The following is a 25,124-nucleotide window of genomic DNA, read 5'->3' as shown; positions in this document are numbered from 1 at the left end:
CTTATTTAGAGTCTGTTTGCCACTGACCCATGTGCCCTTGGTGAACAGCTTTTTGCCCTGGCCTGCAGACAAATATCTGTGAATGTGTGAGTGTATTTCTGCAGCCCGTTCTCATTCAGTGTGTGTGTGCATGTGTGTGCATGTGTGTGCGTGTTTGTGCATGCACAAAGATGTGTGTGAACTTTTGCATCCAAGAGCTCAAAAATGTATTAACACAAAGGCGGCCCTGCATGACAAGTAAATGTGTCTTTTTCTCAGACGAGAAAATAACCAATTTAATTACTGAAAAACAGTGTTTTTTTACTACTGGTTAGCCATCAGATTAATTTCCATTTTAATTAGTTTATAGGTGCACATGGTCAGTGTTTCCACTGTAATGCTGTAAATCAGCACCAGGTTTCTTTTAAAGCTCCCAGCACTACTACAAAGCTCATAAAGCTGTGCTGTAGGTTTCCTCCTTCTCTTTCTTTCTGCCTTACTTCTTTCCACCTCCTTTCTTTCTATTAAATACTAAAGACATAGAGAAAGGTAAAAGGAAAAAAGAGAGATGAGGGGGAAATAAAGGAGGAATGAAGAGAGTTTCTAGCTTGAGAAGGAAAAAGGAGTGGTGAAAATGAATCAGGGAGCAATATGGGAAGGTAGGAGAGGGTGAGGCAAAAAGAGAGAGAGAGAGGAGTGAGAGGGAGATGAAACTGCTCTTTAATCAGTGAGGGGCTATATGGAGGCGGGCCGAGGTGCCTACTGTAATCCGATACACGCGCGCGCGCGCGGCGTACACGCACCCCGAGACAGGGGACTGAGTGAGCAGTCCTGCTCACTGCCACAAACCCGGCGGAGATCGGAGGGGAAGGAGCGCACTGCCGGAGAGAGCGAGAGACTGAGCGTGAAGGAAAGAGAGAGAGAGACAGCGGGGAGCGGGCATAGAAGCGCGTGTTTCAGCGAAGAGACGCACAGTTTGCAAGAGGAGAGCGGCGAGGCTGCACGATTATTTTCTCCCGATCAGTTTTACGCACGCACGCCGGAGCTGCCTCCTCCATGAGATCTTGTGTTATCTTTTGCGCAAGAACGGACTTTTATCTGGACAGTAAAATAAGAGGATAATCGATTTGAAAAAAAATGTTTTTTGCTTTTCCAATCACACGTGCTTTTACCAAGTAAATGTGCAATTTGGAAAGAGAGACAGAGCAAAAGATTTGGGGATATTTTATCGAGAGGAAGAGGAAACACTCATGCTACTTTTTTGCAGGTTTTGTCAAAGTTAATAGTCGTTTGCTGATGTTTCTCCTTCTTCCTGGCGCGTTCCGCCAGTGATTTCTACTTTGTTTTAATCTTATGATTTTGTCTGTCAGCGAGTGTGAAGACAAGGTTTATATTCCCACGCGCGTTGTGACAGGGGGGACACAGTGCTGCCGACTGTGCGCACCGCAATGGATTTTGAGGCTTTCAAGATGCATCTAGAGTAGATATAGCGCTGATTTTTGGATCAACTTGAGCAAATTAGTTTGTCTGTAAAAGCACACGTGGATAAAGCTCTTGCAAATAGTCTACAAACAGTGTTTAATCGGCGCGGTATTCTTGGAGAGCCCGGGGAACGCAACCCGGCGTTTGTGCTGGATTTTGGTCACTTCTTGCACTTCAAAGACACTGAGACGTGTGGTAAAGGAGAGTAAAATAGGACTTTGGACTTCAGATATACAGACTAAAACTATACAGGAGGAGAAGGTGCTTCTTCTACACATCCGAGGGGGAAAGATGGATTTATTCCTATGGCTCTTTGGATGTTTACTGGCTTTTCTCTCGCCGTCAGCAGTCAAAGCAGAGGAAGGAGGTAAGTTTGACACTTTTGCTGCCCGCTCAAATCACACCGTCACACATAGGTGTCAAATGGGAATTAAACGGCTTTTTGAGGGAGCATTTTCCCTAATCCACATCACAAATAGAACACATTAGAGCTAGGGGAAAGCGAGTTTTTCCGTTACTCCAAATGCGTAAATAAATGTAAAAAAAAAAAAAAAAAAAAAAACCACTTTGAGGGAACCGACATTATTTTGTGGCTACAGAGGCGGCCCCAGCCTTCCCTTCCGTCTAAATAATGCGTTTGACAATCATAGTGCCTGATTAGTTTACAATGAGGAGGGAAATCCAGGCGGGATGTCCAGTCTTTAAACTCTCCTTGACCCATCTCGCTCCGTCTGGACCAGAGGTGGAAAGATTTTTTTAAAAAAAGTGGTTGAATAACTTGGAATGAGCCGTCACAAAGAAATCAGTAATATGTGTCTCTAACTAAACCTCCCAAATAGACATTTGCGTTATGGTTAATGCTTGATGTCGCCAATTGGCACAACTTTCTAATCATTTTTCTATATCATCACCGGCAACGTTTCCATCGCCTCTCTTCGGTCTTTTCCGTCCTACTTTAACTGAGGCATGGTGGGATGCTGGATCGGTATCTATATTGATTTTTGTCATCCTGAACAACATCTTGTGGATTTTAATCTGCAGCTTAATCAATGACTGTTCTCAGAGGGGCTCTTCAATAATGAAAAATCACTGTAATGTTCCTATCGGGACTAATGTCAGCGCTGGGCAGCGCTGCTCAGTCGTGGCTCTATCGCGCTTGTTTCATCTCTCTAAGGTGTCACTATGATGCAGTCTTATAACATTCCTTGAAAGACCTTTGCCTCGAGGCAGGCGGCAGGGCAATCCGTTTAAAGTGTAGGTTTTGCGAAAAGGTGGCGGTGAATCTGATCGAGCTTCTGTCTCCGTCTGTCGGAGTGAAGCACCAGCGCTCCGGGCGCATGGAGGTCCATCACCGCCCGAGTCCGTGTGCGCGGAGGTTTATAGCTGCGAGAAGCGGTACACGCTCTGAGTGACAAGGCAAAGGCTCATTGCGTTGGTACAATAATGTAGGTTTTGATTTGTGCGTAAACAAACGATTTTAGGCACAGGGCGAACTCAAGCAAACGTTTTATGCACCGATCTTCTCTGTTTCACAGAGGAGTGACGTTTTTTAGTTGATTTGGTAAAAAGAAAAGCTACCTGCAGTGGCTTCAAGTCAGTGCACCAATACTGAAATACCCTGTCAAGCGTCTACAGGTGTGCCTGTATGGGTAACTTTGAGTGACTCAGCCAATAAGAAGTAAGAAGCAGGTTGTTTAATCAAATGAGCTTCAAGAAAAAGCCATTTGTGCAATATTTTACAGTAAAACTATGTTTACTTTCATTGATTTACAAGCAAAACATCTATTTTTGTATCTTTCATTGGTTTCTCGTGGCTGTCTGTGCAAAAATATATGCTTGTTTTATACTCAACCTCAGCCTCAACCTTTAAGATATTTGTGTGATTACAATTTACAAAAGAAGGAATTGAGAGAGGGCAGCTGTGGAGGAGTTGGTTGCATTCTGGTTTTATTGGTTTAGGGCTGAATTAGGAGGCTAGCTGGGGCTTTTGCAGGATCTCATGACTTGGATTGAGTGCCCCGTCTGCCAAATGTTGTTTTGGAGAAACAACCGAGAGAACAGTGGAGGCATTCTTTCCAGAACATCACACTTCACCTCTGATGTGAGAAAATATGTGCAGAATGAGGCGATTTCACTTAATTTTTTTCTCTGTCGAATGACATCTGGTGATTTGATCAGCGGCTTTAAATGGTCCATGTATACATTCACCACCAAAGAAGGAAGTGCGATGCCTTAGACACCAGAGACCGGGGTTTCTCTTCCACCTCCTACAGTCATCATTGCTTTTTAAAAAACATGACCACTATCTTTCCCCACAACCGAGTACTTCTGTTTTTGATGCTGATCAGTTCTCTAAAGATTCTTTAGTTAATAACAGACAAACCTTTATTTTTCCGGGAAGACCCTCAAACTCAGTTCGAGTTCTCGCCGCTGGCACCCTGAAAACCACTGGAACACACACAGTCGCTCAGCAGTAAGCTATGCAGGATGAAGCTTCCTCAGCAGTAAACTTTTACAGATGCTCTGCTCCGCTGTCTCCGGAGAGATGAGCAAGGAAAGCAGAGGTGTGTGTGTGTGTGTGTGTGTGTGTGTGTGCGTGCGGCCGGCGAGCACCCGGACTCAGGTTTAGGTTAGAGAGAGAGAGAGAGAGAGAGAGGAGGGGGGGGGGGGAGGGGGGTGGAAGTACAGGGGGAGGAAGTAACAGAGACAGAAACAGGCAGAGGGAAGCTGCACGAAGAAGTGAACGAAACGGAAGAATGATTTTTAGCCTCGCTGTTTGATCCTGTTTCTTCATTCCGTTTGATCACAGCTGTGCCTGCAAGGGAGATAAACGGACATAATTGGCCACTCAAGACCAGCTGTCTGCCTCTATAGTGTCTCTGCTGAAATATGCAGGATGATGAAACAGGCTCACTGTGATGCACAGTGTGGGGAGGAAGCTAACAGTGGGGTGACATACCCACAGGTTTGCACTAAGGACTGGTTTCTCTGACTGTTCTTGAGGGCTGCAACCAATCCAGTGCACTGCACAAGCTGATCTTGCTTAAATTAATCTTGTAACCTGATTGCCTTGAAAAGAGAAAATAAATATAACTACAAATCTTAAATTATCTTTACCATATACAGTAGCTAAGTGTTACATTTACTTGAGATTTAGTTAATTTTGTGAAGTTGTTGGAACTTAAAAATGACAAGTGAAATGACCTTGTTCTTTGTGTGTCAGCAACTTCAGTAAATCAAGTTAGTCTGACTTCACTTGATCATTTTGCAAATGAGGTCAGGAGATCTTTGAGTTCTGTTTCTTAATACCTTTAGGAATATGCAAATATGATTTATGCAACTGGCAGAATACCAACACATAGCAAAGGATACTTGGTTTAATGGAGTTGATAAACTTAAAAAGACTAATTCAACTAAACCTGTCATTTTTAAGTTGCAACAACTTCACAAAATTAAGTAAATAAAACTCAATTTTAAGTAAACTTAACTATTAGATATAAAGTAACATAAATTAACATCCATAGTTATATTTACTTACATTTTCAAAGTTTTCTAGATTCCTTGTCAGACTTTGAAGTGAAAAGTGAACAACACCACCTACATATATATGGAAATATTAGTTTGGCAGAGTTTCAAGGTCCACTTATTCTGCAAAAAGTTGGTTTTTGACGTCATGACACAGAACAGGCATGCTCTTACATGCTTTTTATTGTCTCTGCAGAATTGAAAGACTTAAGTTACTCTCTGTACTCCACATATCCTGACCGTTCCTAATGCATGAGTTATTTTCCATCCACAGGCTTTTGCCCCACATCTAACACTGTGTCGCACCGCAGAGGCTGCCTTGTAATAATTAAATGTTACATTGATGGAGGTCATAATGCTTTGTAAGTTTCAATTGGCCATCAATAAAACAAACCATCCATGTCATTTGTTCACACAATGTGGGTTATAGCCTGTTTTAGCATGTTCCAAAATGCCTCTAACACAGCCGTTCTGTGTAATTACTTTGCGTTAGAAAAGATTAGTTATTAGCCTGAAATATTACAGATATTACATTCTATAAATACAAATGTATTTGTTCCTTTCACTGTAATCTTGTGTTTCCGTGGATAATTACTCAGTGCATATGAAGAATGGCAAGCACACTCGAGAAAGGGCTGGAAATCCATCAGCATAAGTCAAATAGCAGAGTAAAAAAGAGTGAATGCTCAATATTAGGAGCAAAATATATTGCAGCCAGCTATAAAAAGAAAGGGGCAATTAGCACCTCTGAAATCAGCTCATCCATATATGTTTGTCTCAGTATTTCCCATATCGTCTCGTAATTTTCTGTGATTGTTTTTTTTCCCAGCACGAGTCCTTCTTTATTACTGCTGTATTGTCAGATGTGTTAGATGATACACAAAGCCAGGAAACACTTTGCTAATGTGGCTCGCAAACTTTAATCCCAATAAAGCACAATGAAGCAATGAAAAGAGAGAGTGGAGAGAGCGAGGCGTGGTGGGAGAGCAAAAGAGAGAGGGAGAAGCAGAGCGAGAGAGGAGAGCATGAGAGGGCATTAGTGAAATAAGAGGAAAGCAGCAGAGTGTGAAGCAGTAGTTGAGTGGAGCCACCTGCAGTAAAGCAACCCAGATTTATTCCTCTCGTCTGTCAAGCACTGGAGGGTTTCTGGCCAAGGTAAAGCACATTATTAATAAAAACTCTTATTATAATGTAGGCAAAAGACTCAATTTTCCAAATAATTGTCCACAAAATTAAATAACAGTGTAGCTGAAGAGATTTTGCATACACTTATTGGATATAGCTCATTCTTTTTCAGTAATAGTTTGAAACAGAGGCCTTTTCCCTGAAACCAAAAAGCAAACCAGATTTTTTTTTATATTAAATAATCTGAAATTAAGACATGTCCAGCAGTCCCTTTACGGTGATGTTTTTAGGGACTGTACTAAATATACCTACGAAGTAGGGTGGCTGGGGTGGGAACTCATTTCTTTATTTTACCTTGACTCTTTCCAAAGGTACAAATATTTTACCTTTATTTAGGAAAAAACATGACTCTTCCTCCACCATAAACAGGCCCTATCATTTTTTTGATGTTCACACTAAATGTAGATATTGGAGCAATGCAATGAGCAAATAGCAGAGAATCATCACCAAAACAAATTTATTAAGCATAATGCAAATCCTCCTTACAAAATTAAAAGCTGAGAAAACTAAAAGAACTTGAACACTCATTTATTTATGGACAAAAATAGACATGGAAAAAAGAGCCATCATCAGCGTCATGATGATAAGTGAAATAAGTGAAGTTTTATGAGTGCCGGTCTGGTATTTTATTGTATTCTATAAGATTTTTGGAATTGTGCGCACTGCTGTTTTTCTAACTTAAATGAAAATCAAAACCAAATCCTGGAGTCTAAAAAAACTGAACTTGTTTACCATTGTCGTGCATGCAGGAGATAAAAATTGAATGTTTTTTTGTTGTTTTTTTACAGGATCTGGTTAGTGAAAACATTTATTTTTGGTAAAATTTTAAAATGATTCCTGAAGAATAAATTGATTTTTAAGAGAAGGCATTCTCAGCCCATTTGTTTAAGGACCGTCAGATATGTAAAAAATCTGACAATATTTTCTTACAGTTTCTTGCCAAGTTAAACGGTGTAATTATGGTGATTTAAAAAAAAAAAAAAAAAAAAAAGTCTTTCAAACCCAACAACCAGATTTGGAGTTAAGAGGTTATTTAAAATCAGTACAAAAATACAACCATTTAAAGTTACAATTAAATATTTGAAATGCCTCCTCTCCCTTCGCATAAATAACAAACAGTCCCTAAATCTTTTGTACTTGACATCTCAGTATGCTAATCTGAGGCAGGTGACACTTTGCTGGAGACTTTCTCCAAAACTGATTTAATTATCCTGCAGGTAGCAGGTGTTTTCCACCAGGTTTCAGGATTAAGGGTTATCCTTCATTCATCTCAGACTGCTGTTTTTTTCATTTCCTTTTTTTTCTTTTCAAGGCAAATCTCAAGAAAACACATTTAAATTAGACATAAAAAAAGAAATCTGGCAATTAAATGAGAGTAAATTAGTCTCCCTGTCATTAGAATAATAGTGGTTTAACAACAGCCGGGCCGGTGGACTGACATCAACAAGCTGGTTTGCAGGGAGCGAATAAACATTAAGCAAATTAACCCTCGACACAGTCTCTCTCTCGTCTGTAAAAGGGAAAGGACAATTAGCGGGTCCAGCAGGATGTTCTAATTACAGTTATCATGTCATTAGTAAACTGTTAGTATTCTAGTGTCTTCATTGGCCATTGGTAATGACTGGAGTAATTAGAGAGGAAGGGGAGATCTGTGTGTGTGTGTGTGTGTGTGTGTGTGTGTGTGTGTGTGTGTGTGTGTGTGTGTGTGTGTGTGTGTGAGTGTGTGTGAATGTAGTGTGTGAGTGTGTATTCTTGTGTGTGTGCACATGTGAAGAACAAATGTCCTCAGAGGAAAGGAGGGATCATGGACATCCTTCAAATGAGGACATTTGCTGGTCCTCACTTCTTTTAAAACCCACACAAAGAAAAGTGTTTGTGTGTTAAGCTTAGCCTTCTGTGTCCTCAGCGGTCCCTCCAGAGCAGTGCCGTGCGGGGCCACAGGTTGTTTTCTTTTTTTTTTCTCCCTCCCTTCACGCTGAATCATCCTGTTGTTTTCCTCTTTTCATGGCACTTCACCTCTTCTTTAATAGTGCACTCTGTCTCTTTCTCCACACCTCCCCCTGTCAGTGTTTTCCCTCGCTCCGATTAGGAAACTTCCCTCACCTTCTTTTTTGCCCCACTTTTGCACGGTGGGAAATCTTTTTCACTCTTTCATCCTCTTTTTTTTATACTCTTGTCTATTCTTTCTGACTCTGTCAGTCTGTGCCAATCTATGTATTCTCATCCTTGTTCATGCTCGCTTGGAAGAGAATAAAGCTCAGCTGTCGGAAATCCATTCACAGGATTTGTCAGAATGACTTCATTCATACACATCTTAAAAGGCTCATGTATAGCATTAGATAGGTAACTTTTTCTATTATTTTTTAAAGTTGCTTTTAAAGGAATACTGCACCCCCAAAATGATGACTTGTATATCAATTACTCACCCGGTACTGCTTTGAATTTGGGAAGAAAACTTTGTTTTTCTTACATGCCTTTACGATGAATGAAGAATAAAAAAATGATGAGTGAATGAGTGAATGGTGGCCACATTAAATAGCAGCAAAATGCATATCAAAGAACCTGTGCAGGGTAATCCAAGTCTCATTCATTCAGTTGTATAAACAATACTTCCTAAACACACGCATTTTCATTAAAACCTGTCCATTTAAAACAGTTGCTTGAGTAGCGCAACACAGTTTAAACACATAAGCTTGTCCAGGCACGTTACTTGTTTACATGGAAGTGTTTTAAATAGCAAGGTTTGAGCACCCATGTGTGTTTGGGAAGTACTAAGCATACAACTGGATAAATGAGACGTGGATTATACTGCACAAGATGTGTGAACATTTGGAAAGAAATGTTTTGTTATAGTTTTGCAGTTGTTTACCATGCCCCCCCTTTTACCCCAATCTATCAAGAGTTTTCATTTCATGTGAGGCATGCATGAAAAGCAATATTTTCTTCACTAACAACTGGTTTACAAGTGATCATTTTGTAGATGAAGTATTGTCCCACAAGAAAAATAACAGAATCAGTCATTTCAGGAAGTGCCCCCAAATGACACACGTTTATGTTGGGCCCTCACGTGGGTGAGACAGGAGCAAAGAGGGGATTGTTATAGAGCGACATAGACTGCTTAGGAAGGAGGTCTGGCCATGGCTTTGTCACATCATAAAACATTTATTTTCAGAGGTGATTTGTTATAGTTTGGGAAGGCAAAGACACATAATGTCATTCCTCCGAAAGGAGGATCAAAAAAACGCTTCTATTTGTTGTTTTAAGGGGGGTGGACGGAAAACGTCATGTCCCCAACCAATTTATTCAACCTCAAACTCCTCCTCTCTAGTCATATTTGAACATTATATCCACCTCAACATTCTTTTTTTGTCGCCTTTCTCACACTTTTCTCCTTCAGTTAGCTCTCCACTTAGTCACTGTTACGCTGTTATTGATCTAAAATCTTTTCTGTGTCTTCCTTTGTCCACTGTCATATTCTCGCTCTCCTCACTGAAGCCTCATAGATCAGGTGGCGTCTGCACTCCAGAGTTTGAAAAGCTTGTTCTCACGTCAGTTCCTTTTCTTTATCACACACTCATCCTTTTTTTTCATGAGTCCTTGTCTGCTTTCTCTCTGCTTTCCCATCACTCCTTTTGTTTCTTAGATCCTTTGTAGTCCTCTGCCATCCCTCTCTCTGTTTAACACACACAAACACGCACACACACTCTTTTCTCTCTGTAGTTTTCCACTGTGGCTTAATGCAGAGCACCTGGAGAAAAGCACTACCCCACCTGTTTGTGTGTGTGTGTGTGTGTGTGTGTGTGTGTGAGAGAGAGAGAGAGAGTTAAATTTTCTGTCCAGTGAGCTTTTCAGAGCTGCTGACTTTCTCTTTTCAGATGATGAGAGACAGATGTTCTGGCATTATGCTCTCTTTCTTTCTTGCTTTCTTTGGTCCTGCTCTCAGCCCCCCCCCCCCCCCCCCCCCTCATGCATGCTCTCCCCCCCCCCCCCCCCCCCCCACCCCCCCCCCCCCCCCCCCCCCCCCCCTCTCTCTCTCTCTCTCTCTCTCATGCATGCTCTCTCTCTCTCTCTCTCTCTCTCTCTGTCCATTCCTGAAGTTTCCCAGGTTTCAGTGACTAAAAGCTCCTTGGTTCTGATCCAAAGAAGACATTTCAGCCTGTTATTTTCAGCATTTCTCATATTCCCAGAATCACACAAAAAGCTTTTTGCTACAAATGTATCTGTATTTCTATCCTTTAAGGTGACAACACCTAAAGTGTTTTGTGAATGCTTAATGCTGGAATCAAGCCACTGAAAATGCATTGTAAACTGTAAGAAATGAATAGAAATCAATGGGGACATTTGCATTCGTTTCCCCTTTGGCTTTGATGCAGATGGCCAGAGTGCATTGATTGTTAAATTCAGGGATCTGTTTCCAACAAGGTCACAATAATGAAAATGCGAGGCTCGCATTATGTGTTGAACATTGGGACTAGTGTTGGATAATAAGTTGATCTGCCAAATAATAGCCTTGCTCTTTACAAGCTCTCCCGCTAGCTAGGTTAGACGCTTTCTCGTTCTCATATTCAAATGCTTACTAAACCTTTAATGCTTTCATTATGAGCTCTGGCCAGTAGAAATGAATGCTGAATATGGTCCAATAGCAAAGTTCTCACAGACTATCAAACCGATTGCGACAGGCTGAAAAGTGTCTCTTTAGATCAGCCTCTCTGCTCAGAGGGAAATGAATCTGTGAGAGAGTTTAGAAACAGGGTCAAAAAATTTGCATTCGGGGCCAACAAACAAAGATCTAGTTCAGTTTTACAAAGCAGCTCCATGTGGAAGCGTGTGTGTTTTTCTCAACATGTTTGGGACGATGGTGTGTGTGTGCACGTTGCTGTGCACGCAAGTTTTATTACATTTCCGTATGGGTGCATGTGTGTGTGTTGGGGTGTGCACTTGTGGGGAAAAGTTGCTGAATAGGTGTTATCAGGATGCAATACTAAACGTGGCGGAGAGACATAAATAATGCAGTGACCTGTCTTATATCCCTGCTTGACTGTTTAGCACCGTTTACTTCTGCTTACTCCCTGCGTGTGTGTGTGTGTGTGTGTGTGTGTGTGTGTGTGTGTGGTCTGAATTCAGTGATGTCTAAGCCAGAGGAGGATAAGCGATGTTCAGCAGTTTGCACTTGTGCATTTTGTTGTGAATATGTGGTCTAAATACAACCTCTGTGTATAGATCACACATGCTGATGTGGTTGAGAGAAATGCTGTCTTGTGTAAAGTCTCAGGTCAACAGGAGGGATGTTTGTGTGTGTCTTCTGTGAGGGACAGACAAACTATGACAGAGACAATGGTTGTATTTTGATGTGGCAGTTCTGTTTCATTGTATGTTGACATTGTCGTAAAAACTATACAACACTGTTTGCCTACCTGAGGCATTATGTTTTCGGGTTGTCCATTCATCCCATTCTTCTGAACTCGATATGTAGGGAATTTCTTCAAATCTGGCACAAACGTCCATTTGGACGTGAAGTGAAGATTTTATTAGATTTTTGTGGTCAAAGGTAAAGGTAAAGGTCACTGTGACTTCTTCTCTCTCACTCTCAAGAACACCCAGATTTTTTTTTTGATATGGCACAAATGTTCACTTTAAGTAAAGGGAGAACTGATTAGACTTTGGTTGTCATAGGTCACAGATAAGGTCACTGTGACTTTGCATCCATCTCAAGAAGGCCTTTGAGGGGATTTTCCTCAATTTTGGCACAAACATCCACTTTAGACTTCAGAATAGAGTGATTAGAGTTTGGTGGTTGAAGGTCGAATGAATTGCCTTCAGTTTATAAAGTATACTTGCCAACTTACCATAAAAGTCAGTGGAAGTTTCAATAAGATGCTTCTGTAATAAATGTTTTGGTTTGTTACAGTTTTGATTATTATTTATGTAAGTTTGGCCAAGTTTTATAATTCCTGTGGAGCAAATTATGTCTCTAGATTCAGAGAAACTGAAATGCTCTTCTACTTTCTCTCAACATCTGCATCTGACTCACATCTCTTTTGCTCCTTTTCTCTCTTTTTAACACTCTCCACCCCTCCCTGTCACTTTTACCTGTTTGATAATTCCTGACATGAATTCAGGCTTTTTCCCCAACTCAGCATCTCCTCTGTTCTGACACACAGGCACACAGACATTACACTTTCTTCTCAGCATGCAGGTCAGGCTGCTGCAGAATACAAATCAGCACTGCCATAGATTTACTTTTGGAAGCTGTATTTATACAGTTTCCTGGTAAATAGACATAAAAATGGCAGTGAGCTGTCCCTCCTTAAAGAAAAATGCTTCACTCCTGCAGTACACCACTCTATCACCGCAGGACTCTATAGAATTACAACTGATATGCTGCTTCAGTATATTTTTAATGTGTGTATATCTATATGTGTGTGTGCATGAACCACATAAACAAACATTATCAGCATTCACTTAAAGTGGCCCCTCCTGCAAAAGGAGGTGATGTCATTCATGCACTCATCACCTCAGTGTGTGTCACTTCCTGCCCTGTTTGGATGTGATAATCGTTTAAATGACTTTGTGTGTGTGTGGAGATTGATAGACCCTTGAAGCAGAGCAGACAGGATACTTCACGCACACACAGTGTCTGCCTCTCTATCACGCCAGCCTTATTCATCAGACACTTGGAGGTGCTGTCTTTATCGGCTGCACGCCAGAGGTGATGATAGGAGAGGAGCTGAGAGGTTGAGTAAAAAATATCAAAAATACATAAACAGACAAAGAAAAGCATGCTACTGGCATTACATCACATAACAGTGACGGGAAATATGGGAATAATGAAGATAAATGTATAAAATCTGACATTGTTTTAACAAAAATCAAACATAAGCTTCATGGCTTTAGGTTTCATTATACTGGAATAACTTATATATATATAAAAAACAGGGAAAATATCAGGAAAACTATATTAGAATTATATATTTAAAACTAGGTTACAGGAAACATATACTGTATATTCATTATTATAATATTTATTTCTTAAATTTTATTTATTTTACCAATTTGGGCTATTTTTCATAGAACTTTTATTCATTTCTTGCTAATTTTTGGGCCATTTCATGATTAGTTGCTTATTGCCATCTTTCCATGTTTTTGAAATAAATCAAACCAATTTGCTCAGGTTTCAAAGGGTTAAAGCAGCGGCTTAGTACAGAGTAAAGTAATCCTTTTTAAACCTTCACTGACTCTTTCAGAGTCTTATCTTGAGACTGAATCTAACAAAACAAACAAAAAAACATTCTTCTCATTTTAAAAGGAAAGTTCAGATTTTTTTGAAGTGGGGTTGTACTGCTAGGAACAGTAAAGCAACAAGGACTCACGAGTTGTTGACAAAAAACAAGAACATTTATAGACCAAGATTTGAATGACTAAGCCTGTAAAAGATGTCAGTGTAACATAATCATTCTGAAGGTGATGCCAACGACAAATAAATACAGGGCGAATCCACCTTCACTCCCCCCCCCCCCGTGACATGGCAGCAAATGGTTCAGTCCAGTGGGTTGGCTCCAGAATTTGAAAATCCTCAGCTCTCAGACTTCCGTATAATACATCCAAACCTTAGACACACCTTTTGCTCACCCAGGAAACCAGGAAAGGACCTCCTCCAGCCACGGTAGCTCAAAGACAAACAAACAAATGATTAATATCAAACAAATTGCTCGTGTAACCCTTGGATACTAAAATGTGGGCACACCAGTGAAACAGTGTTAAATGCAAATAGATTTGAAATTTAACCAACTGTGTGATGTTAATTGTTCAAGTAGTGTTGTTTGAAAACGAAATTAGCCTGTGCAAGTAACAAACGAATGAGTTTAACCGAGGGCTCGGCGATAAAATGATAACGATATTAACCGCGAAATAACTTTTACTCGATTGAAATATGAGACGTAGTCGATAGAATGTCGATAGAGCGCGTTTCAGCCGTGTTTTGACAGACAACACGAACAGCTGAGTGTTTGACGACCGAGTCGTTTGTGCTTCCACAGCGTTTCATTATCGCGGATCAAACAGCTGATGGTCCGAGGCAGCGCAGTGAGACAGTCAAACAGCGCAGAGCAACACAGTGTCTGAAACAGACACATTTGCAGAGGTGACTTTAGACATCTACAGGCAACTTTGTGTTAGTTTCAGGTTTAATCAGACTTTGGATGGAATTATTTAGGAACAGCAGGATGCGTCGCTCCATGTCTCATCCAGCCACTTGCAGGGAGCTCTTATTATTATTACCAGGGGCAGATGTAATGTTTTGGGGGCCTGGGGCCACAGGCACATTACCTTATTTTCACCCTTTCTATATCTGGGAATGTTGTGCAAGCTGTTGGCAGCTATAGGAGAAGTAGGCCTACTCAAAAGTGTTTTTTTTTCCTGAGTAAGATGATTAATAGCACAGATGTTTCACAGAAGATTTACAGAAGTTCAAGTCACAGTCCTGCAGTCAGGAGAGCTTTGCCTAATTTCAGTGCAATGTGCCAAAATATAACAGACGTTTAACATACATACTCTTAAAATTATATATTTAAAATTATGAATAAATGTTTTTGTTTTTATTTTTTGTTTTTACTTCTTTTTTGAGGTCTGTTTTTTTAATTTTCCCTTTTTTACAGCTTAATTTAGATAGTTTTCTTGAAACTTTTTATGAATTTCTTTCTGTTTTTTGGGGGGTAATTTCTTGTTACATCGCTTATATCCCCCTTCCCATACTTTTGAAAGAAATCCAGCCAGTTGGTTCAGGTTTTAAAGGTTTAAAGAGTGTGAGTTGGGTCACTATAACATGTGTGGCTGTGGCCATCACAGAAGTTTATACTTGGCTGATACTGGTATTTACACGTGGGACTTAATGTTGCTAAAACTTGTTATTTTGCTAAACCCTATCCAGAGCAGTGCATTGCTTAGCTTCCATGTGGGACTGAAGCCTGCTTCTCCAAACTGGGGGCGTGCTGACTGACATCTACTGCATGTAATGCACTGACTATGGATAAGTAGCTTATACAACCTCACTTCTAAAAATCTTAACTATCCCTTTAATATCTATCCTGACTAACTAAAAACAAGCATGAGTCCCAAGCAAAATGTTATTAACCAGCTACATTTCTCTTGATGTTTTCCCCTTCGCTTCGCCTCAGCACACCCCAGATTTTTGTCCGCATCAGTTAGCCACGGCCGTGTGCTAAAAGTGGTGTTTGGCTGATGCTGCTGTGAGATTCCAGAGTGGTTAAACACTAATCCAGGTGGTGCTGAGATGAAATGCGTCTGGCCGGGTTACACAGGCCTTGTAACTCTACTCCTGTATTACTGTATGTCACCAGGGAGATTGGAAACAGATAGGAGGAGATAGCCACGACTAGTTGGCTCACAGCATGCCGGAGGAGGGAGAGACTAGCGGAGGCAGAGCGATAGAGAGAGATACACAGGGGGCGATTGCTAATTGTTTGCAGGCGGTGTGAGGTAGACACCAGATATCGATGCCAAAGTGTCAATCACTTTGTGTGCTGAGAGCTGACCTCCGCTTTTATCTGCCCTTGCTGACTCTCGAGTGTGAAAGCACCATTTAATGTGCACATATATTTGCAACCATGATAAAAAAAGCGAGATTTTGCATGTTTGTTTTACCTTCCCGTTTGAATTTGTTTAGAAGATGGTGTCTGATAAAGTGTTTATGCTGTGCGTGTGTATGTGCGACTCATTTCAGAGTAGGTTTACAGTAGCCAGGCTATTTATAGTGTTAAAATATGTCGTGTTCTGCTGAGTAGTTTGACTTGGCTATGTCACCCCACTCAGCACAGTGGCAATAAATAAAATGTCACATAGCACAGCGGCCTAGACGGTGGCACAGACTGAGACACAACTTCCTCAGTTTCTCTCTCCTTTTTTTCAGGTTTCTTCAGGGACATTTGGCCCTGATTGAAACAATAATATAGACCGTCAGGAGCTTGATTGTGAGTTTGTTTTTTCCCCTCTCATAAACAGGAAATTATCTGAGGGGTTGCTCACCGGCCAAATTCTTCCCAGCAAGCAGCCGACGTTCACAGATGCTGTTTTTATTAGCATAACCTGGTCCACTGTGGCCATCATTTTGCCCAAAATATTTGTTGGAAATCCATCTGCTTTGGTCGAAATGTACAATGCAGTCACAGAAATAATTCCTTGGATGAAGAAGTCCTTTCAAAGTAATGGTCTACTTAGCAAATTATATTAAGAAAAGCAAAGCACTTGTTTTGCCTCTCTTAACCAAGACTGTACTCAGGATATGTCTTTCACAAGCAATTTTTCTCCAAGCCCGACATCATATTATTACTTATATGTTGATGTATTTGGAGGATGTTATGAGCAAACTAACAACTTTGGTTACTGAGTCTCTTGCTGTAGACGGTGGCTTATACTGTGCCGTTATTTAGTGCTTGGACTTAACAAAGATGCCAGTCAATGTAACCACCATGATGGTTTAACTTACGTTTACCGCATCTTAAACAATAAAGCTCATGTAGAGAGTCTGCGCAGTTCATCAAACAGGGCAGCCAGCATGGCGCACAATAGATGCCATAGATGTAATACAGTAGAGTTGTGTGTGTGTTATGCTGTAGGGTGTCACAGATATATATGAGTTACCCATCTATGCCAGGGTGCATCTGCAGGCAGTGAATGAGCAGCATTGTTAGCGACACGACGCAGACGTATGACTGCTGACAAGTGGATCCGCTCTGTGACAGTAACTGTGGCATCTGGAGGGCTTGTTCACTCTGTGTGTGTCAGTGTGTCAGACTTCATGGGTCAGAATGCAGTCTTTGTGTGTCATGATGCTGAGTTGACCTCTGACACCACATCCACACAGACACATGGACACACGTTTCCTTGTTTCTCATATCCTGTCTCAGCAAACACAGCTCTTATCTGCACTTTGCCAGTTTGGAGCCCTTTTCAAAGTGTGAAATCATGCTAAATGAACAAATATGTTAAAAAAAAGACTTTATAAAGAATCTTGACGTGCTCCTGGTCAGTCATGATAAGCAAACAACATTGAACGTGATGACTCTCCACACTTTCTTTTGCTGCTATGAGGTTATCATAGTTGCATATTGTCTTTGGAGGTTTTCTGATCAGCCTGTCGTCGTTGTCTTTTTATGCAACAAAATATTCTTTCAATATTGATTTATTTCTTTGCGTGTCCCCTTCTTTTTTCTTTCTTACCTGTTTTTATCACATTGCAAAACACTAATCAGTGACCTTTGTCGGATGTGTGAAATCGCGTATTAACCCATGGAAAAATATTGAAGTATTGTATAGCTGGGAATATGATGTTTTCACAAAACTGGACTGTTTATACAGTAGAAATACACAAATATGTTTGATATTGGTTCATTGTAATCAGAGAAAACAGAGAAAAAGGACTGCGGCATTGGTTTTTGCTTAAGGATGTAGAAAACCTGCTGGAATCATGCAAATGTACCCATTATGAAACAGGAAACAACATGGCGGTAACAAACAATCTTAAATTACTGTTAAACAGTGCTCTAAAATATGTTTCTGAAATGGGCAATGCAGCAGTAGTTTTACAATTTGATCTGTTTATTCAGCCTCCATTTTTACAATGCAGGAACCATTATGGCACTAATCACAAATTCTTGTATTACAGTCAAATGGTGCACTAAAATATGTTTCTAAATACATTTTAGGTTAGAAACAGGCAAAACAGTAACAGAATTTTGGTTCATATTTGATCTGTGTTGCTCAGTTTTACCATTTGATCTTAGTTTTTCAGGCTGTTTTCACAATACAACAGTATAGCAACCCACTCACTGTTAACAAACTCTTATTACAACTAAACAGTGCAGTAAAAGCTGTTCCTGAAAATCCAAATTTGACTCTCTCCATCTGCTTCCATACTCCTTGTGTCGACAGTGGAGGGCGTACAAAAATATAAGCAACATCCCTAGAGCCAGCAAAAATGAGGGCAGCAGGGAGATCTGGCTGGAGTTAAGATGGATAGACTATAGTTCATTGACACATACTACATTGTTATGATACAAAGCTGGTTAAAGTATCCTTATAAAAGTAATTAATGATTTTGTCAAGCTTTCAGAACTTGTTCACAAAGATATAGATACATTACACAAAATGATAAAATGGAACAAAATGACAGAAAATAATCTTGTCTCTGCCTCTACTTTACTTTGCCTGACTTCACTTTCTGTCTCTCTGTCTCCCCAACCAGCGTCTGAGGCATGCGGTGGCTATTTAGATGCCAGTTATGCTGGATACATCACCACCCCCGGCTACCCTCTGGAGTACCCGCCTCACCAGAACTGTCGCTGGGTTATCACAGCCCCTGAGCCCTCACAACGCATCGTTTTAAACTTCAACCCACATTTTGAGATAGAGAAACTGGACTGCAGGTAAGGATAAGATGGATGGATGGATTCATGGATTCATGGATTTTGAAGGCATGTGGCTGACAAGTTAAAAAGAGTGAATTAAAAAATGGGAAGATTAAGATGGTTTGAAAGGCTGGATTGCAGCTTTAACAAATGAGGGGAAGTGAGGCGAATTATTGTAAAAAAAAAAAACCTGATTTTTCTTTCACTGTCTCTTTTGAGTTTCAGCCTCCACCAGTCTGTCTCAGTGTGAGAGTTGGTGTTCTTAGTGTTGGTGTATTTGGTGAACTTCAGCCCACTCTCCTCCTGTTTCTCTGGCTTTAGCTATCCCCATAATAATCACTTTGGGACCTCCCTCGGTCCCCTGTCTCTAATTATCAAAGTCTAATTACAACACATTCACTGTTCCAGGATGGTTTTCACACTTCGGAAGAATTAACACAGATTAGAGGATTTGGTGTCCATCATTGTTTTGGGCTGTTTGGCTTTAGTTTGCATGGTAAGACTGAAAGAAAGGCAGGCAGTTCTGCAGCGTGAAATGAAAATACAAGCACACAGAGATCAAGAAAAACAAACAGGCAGGCTGGGTAATCAGGGACAAAATGCTGGCAGAGATATATGAGAATGGTTAAGATGTGAACACACATTTAAGCTTACTGAAGAAATGACTCAGGCAGGAAGTTTAAATAACATTCTAAATAATAGTAAAATCATTTTTTATAGGTTACAAGGTACCTATAGGTCCCGTGTTATGCTCATTTTCAGGTTCATGATTCGGTTAGTGTTGTTGTATGTGAGCTTTCTATACAACATGTTTACATATTATAATGTTCAAAAACACATTCATTTTGTCAGACTGTCTCAGACTGAATATTTTTGTATTCCCATTCTTTCTGAAATGCTTCATTTTAGTGCCCTTCTCTTTAAGCCCCCTGCCCTGAAAAAGCCCAGTGTGATTGGTCAGTGTTTTCGGGTCTTACGTATCTGTTCTCTGCAATGTGAAATTTCCGCTGAATGACTGTAACGGCATTGTAGTGACACTTTCTGCCTTTTAATAGTGTAGTTGTGACATCACAACTTAAGGTAATTCCTCACGGCTCGTTTGAAGGCACAATTTCAAAATACTGACTGTGCTTTTCACTGTTGATTGAAAGTTTTGATATTTGCACAGTATTTGAATAGCACCTATAGCTGCCTTATGTTAAAAAATGTATATAAAATAAAATGAAAGAAAAAGATGTTTGACTCTTTATAATATGGGACCTTTTAGTAGGAATATGAATGTGGAATATTAAGGGGAATGGAGCAAATTCTACAATTGTACAAATTTACATACAGTACAAAGTCTCACTGAGATTTTTAGACTTGTATCCACAGTGGTTTTTGATCCAGAATTTTGAAAATGTAAACATATAATTATTTTAAAAATTCAGGACAAGCTAAAATAAATCAACTATTCACAGATTTCTTAAACAGTAACTGTAAATTATAATTAAACTTTTAGCCTTTACTCATCTCTGTGAGACTGTCATGTCAGGTGAATGCATCCTAATGCATCCCACACATAACAGAGAAGACACCACTGGAGTCTAATGGGCACTATGAGAGTGAGGGGCCACAGATACAAACCCACTGACACAGGCAGGAGGGCAGAAAACACACACACACACTTACACTTTTCCCCCCTCTCCCGTTATTTCTCTGTTCCGGTACTTTCCCATCCAGTTATTAACATTTCAGCTGTATCAATTATAGATAGGTGAATTTCCCCACTCAGATGTACCGAAATCATTCAGACATTTCTTTGTTGGAATTGAAGCATCAATATTTCACCGGCTGGCTGTTTGTTGAAAGGCTGAAAGGTTGAAAAGGCCCGCTGAGCTCTGCTCTGTTTTGCTTTACTTTCGCACTGTGCTGTAAGAGTGAAAAACCTACTTCTCTGTCTCCTTGTCTGCATCATTTTTTCAGCTTTACTCCACGGTTCTTATTCTGGATCAGTTTTTTGCTCAGACCCGTGTCTTCCACTTCTCTGTTGCCGACCCCCCTCTTGCCCCTTTTTTCCTCTTTTCTTTCAATTTCTTACATCCATTTAAAGTCCAGTAGTTTCCCAGGAGGACAAAATCTGGTTGTAACAACAGCCTCTGATTCATTTATTACCTTATACACATACAGTATGTGTGTTTTTGTAGGTTTTTTTGTATTGTAACACTTTTAGTACATGTCTAAACATTTTCGTAGTTTCAGTTTGCTTCTGGTCATGACAAGATAACATTTTTTGAAAAGTCATTGTTAATCTATGCCAGTAAGAGAGAGATTTGCAGTGCTGGTGGCAGCATCTCAGGTCTAATAGGTTGTTATTTACAAGTGTCCTACAGCGCAGAGCTATTTAAGTCCACAGGCGCCCATCGCCTGTAGTGTGTGTGTGTGTGTGTGCAGGGGTAGGCTGAAATTGAGCTGTTCGGTTCAGAGGTCAAAGAGGCCAAGGAAAAGAAGCAGTGTGTGTGTCTGTGGGGGGGCAGACATGCGTGGTCACTCAGTGATTGTCAGCAACAACCCTGACACACAGAAACAGACACACACACACACACACACACACACGCACGCACACACACACGCACGCACACGCGCATGACCTACCTGTGTCTCTGTCTCTGTCTCCATTTATATGTTATCAAATATTGTCTAATTTGTCCATTTTCTCTCCCTTATCTAATTTTTTATGCCTCTGCAGTGTAGGCATTTTGTTTTTAACTGTCCGTCCCATCCTTGTGAACTCGGTATCTCAAGAACACCTTGGGGGAATTTCTTCAAATTTTGCGAAAATGTCCGCTGGGACTCAGAAATAAACTAATTAGGTTCTGGTTGTCAAAGGTCAAAAGTCAAGGTCCATGTGACCTGTCTCATTCTCGTAAATGTGATATTTAAAAAAACACCTTGAAAGAATTTCCTCAAACTTGGCACTAAGGTTCACTTGGACTTGAGAATTTCATGATTAGAATTTGGTGGTCAGAGGTCAAATTTACCTCATAAAACATGTTTTTGGCCATAAGTCAATCTTTCATACACTAATTATGACAAACTTTCACACAAATGCCAAATAGGATAAAGCTGTGAAGTGATGGCATTTTATTTCCAAAAGGTCAAAGGCCAACTTTATGTTTGACATCATAATGTTCTGCAAAAACTCTTTTCTGGCCATTATCCAACATTGTAATGCAGAGACAGCGGGGGAGTCATGTGGTCAGATATTAAATTGGTGACACTTATCTTGAATATATTGAGATTGTAGAGCTCCTCTGTGCAGCTGGGGGAAGATGTGTGAGAAGCATTGATGTTCTCACAGACTTGATTGTACACTGTGACCGCAACTTGACTGGTTCGCAGAAGCATTAACCATGAGGCTGTAATTCTACTTATATTCAACGTCCGCCCCCCCCCAATTAATCAGATTCATTTAATATGATCATAAGAACATTATCCATATGTTTTTTTTTTCTCAAGCTTGTAAACCACAGCTTTGAGAAACAGAAAAATGCTGTAAATCCTCATTTTATGGAGAAAATACACACGCATTATGTTGAGACAAAGGAATCATCTGTGTTTGTAGACAAAGACTACATTATGAGCAGGCAATATGGTCCCTCTGTATCTCTTTATCACATAAAAAACTCATGATATGGTTGCATCTGTCTCTCATAAAAAACATTTATCAACACACACACACTCACGCAAACATCGCTATTATGAATCTGCGTGCCCCGGTCACAGGGGTTGTTTTGTTATGTCACTATGCTGGAGCAATCTCATCTCTTATGGAGCTGATTGCACTTTAAGATGGTAATCTGTAATCTATAACACATCACATTTTGTCAAGCACTCCGCTGGCTCTGCGGGCAGAATCGATGCAGAGGTGGTCGGACAGAGAAAGATGTTTTCATTAAGATTCATATACAGTGGCGATTTAAGTGCAACGAGAGAGCTGAAGGGAGGGAGGGCGATAATAAGAAAGCTTGTACCCCTGCTAAGATCAGTATAGCCGTGGCCGATCATGACTCACCATGACTTCCCATTTCCCTTCACATGACAGGCACCATGGTTCAACATTAGTCCATCACTGGTGACAGGTTTCAGTTATCAACCAACAGCTGCAGCTGTAGTGTTGGTGTGTTTCATGGAAAAGGGCTGATGGACTGGTACACAGACAGAGGAGGCTCTGTGTGGGTGTGGATGTGTTTGTGAATGTGGCGCTGCGGTTCATAAACCATCACCTCCTTCATTAGCAGATACAGTTGATGAAAGCTTTAAGGTGTGCTGCTGTTTAAAAATGTCAAAATTATTTAATGTGAAAGATACTGAGCTTGCTAAAGAGACATGGGGAGAGAAGGAAATTTAGATCCTGGAAAAAAAAATTGATTGTGAAAAAAGATTTTGATTGTGAAAAAATAGATGGTGGAAAAATAAATTTGTATGATGGAAAAAAAATTAAAGGCCAAAAAAAAGATACAAATTTTGATGGAGAAAGAAAAAAAAATTCTCCCAAAACACTTTTTTATTTTCCCGAGTAACTTTTGCATTCTTACCCAAGAAAAGCACATTCTCCCAAAAGACTTTTGTGTTTTCTCAAAAAACTTTTGCATTTTTACCCAAGAAACTTTTGTGTTCTCTCTGGAGTTTCTGGGGAGAATTTTTTTTTTTTTAATTAGTTTTTTTCCCCACCATCTGTTTTTTTTCCATTGTGTAATTTTTCCAACCACATAATTTTTCACTATTTCTTTTCTATCATACACCATTTATTATTTTCCTCCATAAAATATTTTTTCACCATTCATTTTTTCCACTGTAATTTTTTTCTCCACCGTCTACTTTTCTTCACCACCAATTTTTTCTACCAACATTTTTTCCACCATCTAATTTTTATTTATTTATTTTTTTACCAGCATCCATTTTTTTTCTTCCCCATGTCCCTTTTGGAGCTCTGTAGAAAGAGCTTTATGTTTGGTGTGACTTTTATTAGTTAACACCCTCTAACTTCAGTGTGCTCTGAGGAGAAGTACATCAGCGTGTTTACACTGTTAAGTGTCTCACTTAATGTCACAACTCCTGGAGTTATTTCCAACCATCACTCTCCCTTTATGGATAAGATTCATCAGCAGCTCGAAGGAATAATTTGACATTTTGGGAAATGCATTTATTTACTTTCTTGTCAAGAGTTAAATGACAAGATTGATGCCACTTCCACATGTGTACATTAAATATGAAGCTACATCTAGGATGATGGTTAGCTTAGTTTTGCTGGAGACTGGAAGAAGACGCAGCTTCATGGTGATGACAACACTATTGAAAGTCACTGTGACCTGCCATGAAATAACTTGACACATAACTCGTCACTTTTGTGTGGAATTACTTTACCGGTGCAGGTGGAGGTGACTTTTATTACCTTTGGACAGATTGAGTCTAACTGTTTCCCTTTTGTTCCCAGCTTTTTTGCTCAACTGCTTCTGGCAAAACCTTCATACATACAATGTGAAAGTAGTATCAAACTTTTTTACTGGGAAAAGTTGAGTCAATACAAAATAAACTCAACTTGTCTTCTCAAATTTAGTCAACTTTAACAAATTAAGGCAGCCTGCACACTTGTTTTTTTTTCTTTTAAGTTAAAACAATTGGTTGGGTTTTTTTTTTTTTTTTTTTACAGTGTTTTTCCTCTAACTTTGAATGCATCCCAGTTGTCAGAAATAATGTCTGGTATTGTACATTTTTGCAAACCACAAAATATGTTACATTTATTATGTATCATATCAAAGTTTCTAAAGTGGCATCTTATATGAGCTGACTTTATTATCTGAAGGTGAAGGGGATGATGGATGGCATGACACCACTGCAGAACATACATCAATAAACAACAAAACCAGTTTTGTTTTAGTGACCTGTCACTGTTTTACAAGCAACTTTTTAGGCACCAGATATGGGTGTCTTCCAAGCAGCAACCTCTGAAGCTGAAAAATAAAGCAAAACCAGGTACTTCAAGCCAAAGCATCATCTTTTCCTAACCATAAGAAAGTGTTTTTTGTGCATAAACATAACGTTAATCACAGCAGTGTCTAAAGCAAAATAAATTTGAAGTTTCAATTTATCCGTTACATAATAACATACAAATGGTTTGCAGAATTGTACAATGCCAACATTTTTGATAGTGATTGTGTTGCAAGAAAACAAAAAATGTTAGACAGTAATGACAGTATGACAGTACAGACAAATGACAGTAAGACATCAAAGTTTTACACCCAGGTACATAGCAACAAATCCACTAGAGGTATTCCTTTTTATATAGTTTTCCAAGAATGTATTATAGAGAAATGCCACTTAATTTAGTTTTTGTATTCATAAAAAAAGAGGAAAGCACTTCTCTTCAATGATGAATATTTATGAAGCAAATTCATCTTGTCCATGTGGCAGCTGCCAAGATAGTTAAGGTCAAAGAACTGCTGCAAAATTCTTTCTTTTTTTAAATTAAAGTGTACAGTGAGCAGCCTT

At 39.8% G+C, this 25,124-nt stretch overlaps 1 protein-coding gene across 3 annotated transcripts in view; it reads left to right on the top strand.

Annotated features, from left to right (window-relative positions):
- Positions 1-845: 845 nt before the first annotated feature.
- The window catches only part of LOC121949453 (neuropilin-2-like), a 123,781-nt gene continuing 99,502 nt past the window's right edge, over positions 846-25,124 (top strand). For all 3 annotated transcript variants that reach the window (XM_042495145.1, XM_042495143.1, XM_042495144.1), the window contains exons 1-2: positions 846-1,828; positions 18,431-18,611. In XM_042495145.1, coding sequence (XP_042351079.1) covers positions 1,753-1,828; positions 18,431-18,611 — 257 coding nt within the window. In that variant the 5' untranslated portion in view covers positions 846-1,752. The remainder of the gene's footprint in view (positions 1,829-18,430; positions 18,612-25,124) is intronic.

This window comes from Plectropomus leopardus, chromosome 10 (genome assembly GCF_008729295.1).
Source record: "Plectropomus leopardus isolate mb chromosome 10, YSFRI_Pleo_2.0, whole genome shotgun sequence".
Classification (NCBI taxonomy): Eukaryota; Metazoa; Chordata; class Actinopteri; order Perciformes; family Serranidae; genus Plectropomus; species Plectropomus leopardus.
The sequence above is the reverse complement of the archived record's forward strand: the minus strand, read 5'-3'. Positions and strand labels throughout refer to the sequence as shown.